Source organism: Calonectris borealis, chromosome 15 (assembly GCF_964195595.1).
Source record: "Calonectris borealis chromosome 15, bCalBor7.hap1.2, whole genome shotgun sequence".
NCBI classification, from domain to species: domain Eukaryota; kingdom Metazoa; phylum Chordata; class Aves; order Procellariiformes; family Procellariidae; genus Calonectris; species Calonectris borealis.
The window spans coordinates 11,242,805-11,251,217 of record NC_134326.1 but is presented as its reverse complement, the minus strand read 5'-3'; the positions used below and the strand labels follow the sequence as shown (position 1 = coordinate 11,251,217).

The following is an 8,413-nucleotide window of genomic DNA, read 5'->3' as shown; positions in this document are numbered from 1 at the left end:
ACCGCGGGCAGGGCAGGGCAGGGCAGCGGGCAGGGCCGGACCATGGGCAGGACTGCAGGCAGGGCAGGGCAGCAGGCAGGGCCGGACCACGGGCAGGACTGCAGGCAGGGCAGCGGGCAGGGCAGGACCGCGGGCAGGCGGTGCCCAGCAGATGGCGGCGGTGCCGAAGCGGCGCGCCCCGCAGCCGCCCCCCGGGGCCGGGCCGCCGCCCCCCGCGCAGCCCCGCGCTGCCCCGCACTGCCCCGCCCGGCGCGGCCCTCCGCGGGCTGAGCCGCCGGGGCGGGGCGCGCGGGCGGGGAGAGGCGCTGCGCGGCGCTGCGCGTTCCCCGCCGCGGCTCCACACCCCGCTATAAGAGCAGCGGCCGCGGCCGCGCTCCGCAGTGCATGGCAGCGCCTCGCCCGGGACGCTGCGGCTCTGCCGGGACCCTCCCCTGGGCCGGTCCCGGGCGTCCCCCCGCCCGCCTCGCCCCCTCCCAGCCGCCGACACCCTTGACCTTGCCGTCCGGCAGCTCGGGAGTGAGAGCCGCGGCAGGCGGGGGATAGCCGTACTGGGTCGCGGAGCTGCCTTGGGATGCGTTAGCCGGCGGATCGCACAGAAATATTTCTCCTAGGAAGGAGAGAGGCAACCTCCGCCCACTGACGGAGGGGCGGAAGAAAAAGAGGATTTAAAGAGCATCTTTGCCCCCTTTGTTGAATGAGAAGGACAGAGGAGGACCAGCAAGATGAGCACTAGCAGTAAGTACGGCTTTCCCTTGCCTTTGCTATGGGAATGGGGCTGATATTGCACCGGTCTGGCTGGGAGGAATTGGAAAGAAAATGTCACAAGGTTGACAAGCCTAATGGGATGGATTTTTTTTTATTATTATTATTTTCCTGCCTGCCTTTTGCTTTCTGACAGGGTCTGGCTCTGCTGGCCTTTCTTTCATGTGTACTAAGCCATGGTGCTTATCTGCATTGAGTACTTTTCTTGGCTTGTATTTCTGGGGTTTGGAGGGCAGATCATGGACTAAAATGTCGATATGCAACATGGTGAGAGGGAACCAGGAGCACTCTGACAGGCAGCATCACTTGCTGATGCCACTGCCTACATATAAATGAACACAAGGGGAACAGCCGATGAGGAGGAGGAACAGGGTAAGGAGAGACCCAGAAACCAGGTGCAATACTGAAAAACATGTACCTTCTACAGCTGGGGATGTGGGTGTTTCTATTGTGTGTGTGTGAGAGACAGGGACAGAGGCACTCAGGCACTATGTATGAATTTCTAAAGCAGAGCTTGGAAATGTGCTGCATAAGATGAGAACTGGCACCTAGTACTAGTCTGGTTACTTCTGGGTTTGTGCCCTTGTTGCAAAGTCTGGAAAGATTGATCAGGTTTGATCGAGTCACAATCAATTTCTGTTTCCTCACTGATACGATGTGTGACACCTGTATCCACCTTGCTAGCACAGCTTTGATCCATTCCTTTAAAAGCAGTGAGCCCCCAGCGAAAGGAGGGGGGGCTGATGGCTACCTGAGGTTCTTCCTCCTGGGATAACCTGCCCAAGGAAGGTGTCCTCCCTCCTGTGGGTCCTAGAGGCTATGTGAGGAAAGGAGGACTCCCCCAGGCAGAAAGCAGCAGAGCAGCGACTTCTCCATTGCATTGGTGTGTTGAGGTTTCTCAATCCAAGGGCTTGGGGTGGTTCCCAAGCAAAACACTGTGAAAAATGCCTTGGCACGCTGCAGGGCGACAGAACAGGTGATTCCAGCTCTATTGGGCTGTGTCAGAGGCAAGAAAACTTTCCAGGTGCCCTCTGCACGAGCCACACCTGGGACAGGAGCTAGCCCCCTTCCTGGGGGAGCAGGGCTGGCAGTGCCCAGGTAGGAAACAATAGTGAGCGATTCCTGCCGAGCCCTGCTGGGTGCCTGGTAACGAAGGGTCTTCCCTCTGGGTGATGAGCTGGGGTCGGGTGCGGAGGGCTGGGATGGCACACGGTGCTCGCTGCGGTCAGTGACCGCAGTGGTCAGGTGGGACTGTTAAGCTTCCTCAAGCCAATTTTGACAAATGTGTGTTGGTTCCTTTTGGGATTCCTTTCCAGCTCATAATAGCCAGCTTGGCTGCTGATAGTGATAAGGGCTGTTTATGGCACTGGTGTGTTATAACTATCTGATTGCGCCGCAAAACTCCTTTACTGGGTCCTCCCCCACACAGAGAGAGGTGCCAGCAAACCCAAGCGTGCTGCCTGCCTGTTGCTCTGACGTGACTCACAGGAGGAGGCCACCGGGCAGGCAGGGAGCGCAGAGCTGGGAGTCTCTTGGGAGGTGCTCCTCCTTCTGCCACTGCCTTGCTCTGTGACCTTGGGCACATCACTTGGCTGTGCCTCAGCTTCTGGATTTGCCAGCAGCAGGCTGCCACTGTGGCCCTTGCTTTGGATGGCTTTGCAATCTTTGCCTACATATTGCCATTACCTCTTTCTAAGCAGCCATGTGTTTCAGTAAAGGTTTGGGAACTTTGTAACATCTGCTGATCGCTTCTGTGCTGTGGGTGGATTACTTATGGATTACTTATGGTCCCTTTGGGACCACACCTGGTACAAGGGCTCGGCAAACCCTGCAAGGCAGTGGGCTCTGCCCTGTTGGGCTTCCAGACTTTTTCCCAGTAGCCAAGGGGCTCAAAGCAGGTCTTGCCATACCCAAATGCTGGCTCCTGTCTGTTCTTAGCAATGGCGCGATTCTCTCCTAGCTGGCTCTGTGAGCAAGGCATGGGGTGCAGGGCCACCTCTTCCGCCAGCATGTTCTGTGACTGGTGTGAATGTTGCCAAAAGCTGTGTCTCCCCTCTTGCTGCTGCCTTGCCCAGCTCTGCGCATCCCTACCCAGCTTGTATCCCTCAGATCCATGTGCCTGTGAGGCAAAAAAGGAGCCCAGGAGCCTTGTGTCGGTACCGTCTCGGCCATCTCTATTTCACCCCACTGATGCTACCTGGCAGTGACCTGCAAGGGCTTTCGCAGCCCTTTGCTAGCGGCCAGTGGCTCAGGGGAGCTCGGTGCCACTTGTTGGTCAGAGGCTTCCCAGCCCTGCTTGCAGCTCTGCCTCCCAGGCATTCCCAGCTCTGCTGCTCTCTGCTTTGATTTTTTTTTTTTTTGGTTGGTTGGTTTTTCTTCCCCCCTGCATTGCCCCCCCCCCCCCCCCCCCCCCCGGCCCCCATAGTGACTGAGGGCTCAGGTGTGGTGGGATCCACCCAGCAGGCTCAGCTGTGCTCCAGCCTCCCCAGTCTGGTCTCTCTCCTGGTGCACAGGACCCTACCTGTGCAGAGAGGCAGACACAGGAGGAGGAGGATGGATGATGAAGCCAGATTGTGCATGGGGTAATGATGTACAGGTGTACCTATAGCTGCAGGACCAAAATTTTGGGACTGGCAAATCAATGAGATGTGCAGCTGAGGATAAAATGCCACCAGATCTCTGAATTCCCACCACTCCTTTCCATCTTACTTGGTGCATTTTGATTAACACTTCTGTCCTGTCTGAAGCTGACGTGAGGCAGGAAACCTGGGGCTGTGGGCTACGGCTGGCCTCAAGCCATGCTCTTGTGCAAAACTACCTGTGAGGCCCCTGGGGAGCTCTGTGCAGGACTTGCCGGGCTGTACAGGTGTATCTCTGAAGATGCTTCGTGCACAGCACACAGGAGTCTCGCCTGCCCTTGCTAAGGGGACAGGGGTTTGCTTTTCACCCTGGTATGGGTCCCAGGGTTGGAGGCCCCATGCCGTCATCTCTCCCATGATACAGGGAAGGCAAAGGCACATGGAAATCTTGCTTTTAAGGTGAAGAGAAAAAGGCCCTTGATCTTGGGTGTAAACTCATATCCTGAGGCTGCAGAGCAGACCAGGTGGCCCGGAGGGTGCAAGGGTTGTGCTGGCTGGGAAGGTGGCCTCTCCTCCTGGGCTCACCAGGTGTGCAGCGAGCATTTGGAGGGCACAGTGTTGATATTTACATTAGCTACACTATTTATACCTCCCACTCCAGTTAGCACTGCTAATTGGTTGCAAATGGATTCATACATTCATAAACAGGTCTATCAGTGCTGCTCTGCATTTCCATTGAAGCTGGATCCTGTACTACAAACCCTTGCCAAAGAGACAATCCCTTAAAATCACCCCCTGAAATCTCCTACGTTCTGGGCTCAACCTCTCCCTCAGAAACTGGCCTGGTGCAGGGAGTTTAATGTGACCAATGCTGTGTTTGTGCTCATTAAAAGGCAAAGGGTTGAAGTGGTCAACTGCCCCAGGGATTTAAGACTCTCTGAAATGAGTGTGAATAATCCCTTCTGCTGCTTTGAAGGTAGCCATCAGGTTTGGGTGCTGCAGTTCCATGCAGTGAGTCCCGTCTGTGAGTATGGGTCACCCCCGTGGGACCCATGGGAGATGGCATTTGCACATCGTCTTTTTTGGTCCAGCTCTGTTGGGGTGGGAGGGGGACTGCTGGAAGTCTTGGCATTGGTCTTGTCAGGAGCAAGGTGCCCCTTGTTGTCATGGGCCACCCTGATCTGAGCAAAGACACGCACAACTCCTGGAGGAGGTGAAACCCTGGTGAACTCCTGGGTCGAACCAGGTTTGGCAGGCTCTGGATCGGTGTTGCAATAGGTCACTGAAACTAGTTCACAAACTAGAGATCTTGCAGACTCCCTCCTGCCTCCATCATGCACCCTGAAGAGGGAGACCAGAATCTCCCTCTGGGGAGCAGTCCTATCTATCCCCCATCCTCTTTCCTCCGAGCAGCTGACAGCCTGTCGGAGCTCTTGCAGAGGGTTTGGTATGTGAAGTGGAAAGTTTCCCCAGACCATCCCAACCTCTGGCACCTCTCAAATTCCTGCTCAGAGGCTCCCCTAGTCTCAGAAAGCTGGGGAAGGAGACATGAGGAAAGGCTGGCCAGCTAAGCATTTGGGCAGGAAGGCTTCATGACAGATACTGATGAATGCAGCATGTTTGCTTGGTTATTTTTGTCTTTCCTAAATCACGCTGCCTGTTACATGGTGATCCACTAAGCATAATTACCCAGTAATCTCTAAGCACATGTGGTTACAAGGTGTTTACCAGCAAACTCTATTAAGTCCCTGTGTAATTAAAGAGGAATCACATGGTGCTGCACGTCTCCGGGAGCTCCAGCTCTGCTCTGTACAGCTCATCAGGCAGGGTGATTCATCAGGTCTCCCCACCCAGTGGGGTAGGACCTGCTGAGGAGGACATGGTGTTTCTCCTATGTTCGGAAGTGCAGTGAACCCGGAGCAATCAGCCTGTTGATGTGATGAGCAATGTTAGTGTCTTCCCTGTGAGGAGGCTCTAGTTTTTGCAGGGGTGACACCAGGCCTGGGGCGTTATGGTACAGATGAGCCTTTTCAGCCATAGCACTCATGGTCGCTGGTCAACACTGGTCCCTGTTTCATCTTTGCAGTGCTGGAGGCTGCCATAGGCGTGCAGTGAACTGGGGACAAAGCACAGCTCCGGTGAGGGAGGACCCAGCAGAGTGAGATGCTGACTAGAGCAATGGTGCTGCTGCCTCGTCTCTGGGTGCTTGGTGAGATGGGCTCTGGCTCTGGATAAACCCTCATGCTCCTCACCCCTGCTCCCCCAAGAGCTGCTGGACAGGCTCTTCACATGCAAAGGGGCAGCTCTTTCTTCTCTGGCAGGTTATCGTGGAGGAGGATTGTGGAAGGAGGAGAGCTTTCAGAAAGGCTGGAGTAAACTCATAGTTCAAGGTATGCGTGCGGGTGGCACAGAGAAGAAAGGAAGGACACAGATGCAAGACAGAGTCTTACCAAAAGTGGAAAGCTACCTTCCTAGTATGCTCTCTCCAGACCCAGCCATGAACATTACCTAGCTTCCATGCTTCTCCAAGGAGGGCTCTAGCACTGCGTTTTGCAGAATTTGAGCACCCAGGGAGACTCCAGGCTCTCCACCCACATCTTGGTCCTCTTGATTAACGCTCAAGCCTGACTCTGCTGCCACAAGCAACCTGGTACAAATTGTCCTCTTTGTTCTCCTGGGCAGCCTAGCAAAGGGACAATCATCCGTTGCATTCAATTTGGTGCCAGAAAATTCAGAGCCCGGGCAGCTTCTTTCTGTCCTCAGGCTGGTGGATGGACTCTGTCCTCTCACCAAGCTTCGTTCAGGCTCTCCAGCAGACCATCGTTCTTGGCAGCTTGCCCTTTGAAGAGCAGAAGCCATGGAAAGTGGCCCTGCAGGCCAATGAAGTGCATGCTGTAAAGTCAATTGAAGCAATTGAATTATTTCAAGGGCCTACCATGCTCTTATAAAATAAACAGCAAGTTTGCTAATGACGATCAGTTTAGCCAGATAGTTGTGTCTGTGATGCCAGCAGGCTGGATTAATGACACTGTCCTGTTATCAGCAAGGAGTCGGTGTGGTGCTGCCTTTGCTCTCTGCAAAGCTGCGAAGGAGAGAAGGCAAACCCACCAAGCTCCTGCCAGACCCTGCAGTCCTATCGTGACGGTGCCATAATGAAATGGTTGGAACATCTAATTAGATATTTTTAGACTAAATACATCAGTGCCTCTCAGTTGTGAGCACTGCAGCACCTCCAGAAAGCATCTTGGGGGTAGACTGGTGATGGCAAGGATTCAGACAGAGAGTGATGGAGGAAGGAGGGAGCTTTGCAGGATGAAAGGGGATTAGGAGTGACCACAGTAGCCGTAGGGAAGGCAGAGCCCAAGCCCAGGTATTTCAGGCCCAGGAAGTTTGCTTGTGAGCAGCTCGGGGCAAGCGTGGCAGCGGAGGTAGTTCTTGCTTGGAGGATGCCTAGGCTGTCCCTAGTCCTCCTGTGCCCAGCATCTCTGCCTCTTGAGTCTGTAGGCTCAGTAAATCACTGGGGAAGTAGAAGAGCTTGAGTGCACTGATGTACAGCCCTGATGGACATGCCTTGCTCTCTAGAAAAGGGCTGTCTGAAGCTTAACAGGACCGAACTGATGTAGCACGGCAGCAAACTTGGGTGCCCAGTTCCTCTTTATTTGGTGGTGGCTCAGGTTTTTGGTAGGCCAGAGTTTATACATGCATTTTTCTGTTCAAGTATAGTCTTCTGAATGCTTTATCAGTATCAGCCATAAGCCCTCGCCTGAGAATTGATGTGCCTTCTCTGCTGCCTGGGGTGGAGATCTGAAGGAAAAAGGAGCTGGTGCTATGGTTTGCTTATGCAGCCTGTCTGACCTTCCTTTCTTCTTACCCTTTCTACCCTGGCAAGGTTCTCTGAGCCCCAGGCATCACTTGTTTTTCTGTTCATGGACATTTTACTGCACTTCCATTTTGAATCATCTTGTTTCTGAGACTGGGACAACTGGGAAAGTCCTTGGGGGGGAAGGTTTCTCTAAGGAACAGCACAGCGTAAGAGGGGAGCACGTGCTTGAGGGTTTGAAGCCATTCTGTTGGCTTCTGTGTTCTTTCTTGGCAACAAGCAGCACATTTTGGAGAGCACTACACTGCTGTGGGGCAAGAAGGGCTTTGCTGGTGCAATGCCAGCCCCAGAGCCCTTCCTCAGCCCAACTTGCGTCCACTGCAGTCTGGATTTAAGTTTCAGGGTTTGACCTGTTCTCACAGTAGTGAATTACATGACTGTTTCTCAGACACCTGCAGTCTGCTGCTGGACGAGACAAGCATAACCTAGACCAGGACTCGAAGCGTGAGCTCCCAAAGTGCAAGTGCCAGGTTCTGCAGTACAGCACCCCTCACAAACACGCTTGTAGCATCTCGCTCGTGAAAGCACGTTGCAAAGCCCTGCCTGTCCTTCCTAGTGTCTGTGTTTCGTACTAGCTGACCCTGAAGATCTTGCTGCTTTTCTCCTGGCAGCCATCTCCCTGCCAGTCCTGGGGACCCTTTTGCGCAGAGGCGTCCTGGGGAGGGCTGCCCAGCCCAGGGGCGCTTGCTTGCAAAGGGGAGCTATTTTTAAAGCAGCTGGGGACTGGGTGGGTTGTTCCCTGGCTCAGCAGCACTTGCTGGGACATGTCGGGTGCCGTGGTGGGGATCTCCCAGTCGCAGCTGCTCCCCAGCCTGGATTCTCAGCGGAGGCAGGGAGGGTCCCAGCAGGGTGGCCGGCCCAAGGTGGCTGTGTTTCATCCCTCAGTCAAGGACCTTTCCCTGCTAAAAGCTTTAGAGGAGGAGGAGGGAAGGAAGCTGTGTGTGAAGCCCATTTCTGTTGCACGTCAGGAGCTGCAGCCCATCCAAGCCCCAGAGCTGTGTGAGAGGGGCAGCTGCCTCTCCCCAGCAGCCCCTCTCTGAAAGAAGGGGCGGCTTTGCCTTGGCCACAGGCAGGGCTGGATCAGGGCTTGTCTGTCAGCCGCTGCTGCCCTCCCTGTCTCCTGCTGCACTGAATCACTGAGTGCTCTTCCTGGGTAAAATAACCTCCGGCTGGCTTGGCCATAGTGGTGCCC

At 54.8% G+C, this 8,413-nt stretch overlaps 1 protein-coding gene across 7 annotated transcripts in view; it reads left to right on the top strand.

Annotated features, from left to right (window-relative positions):
* The first annotated feature begins 239 nt into the window (after positions 1-239).
* Positions 240-8,413, top strand: part of ABLIM3 (actin binding LIM protein family member 3) — a 56,777-nt gene continuing 48,603 nt past the window's right edge. For 2 of the 7 annotated variants that reach the window (XM_075163882.1, XM_075163878.1), the window contains exon 1: positions 519-735. In XM_075163882.1, coding sequence (XP_075019983.1) covers positions 723-735 — 13 coding nt within the window. In that variant the 5' untranslated portion in view covers positions 519-722. Of the gene's footprint in view, positions 736-8,413 lie in introns of all 7 variants that reach the window. The other 5 variants (XM_075163881.1, XM_075163884.1, XM_075163880.1 and 2 more) reach the window with 5 other exon arrangements.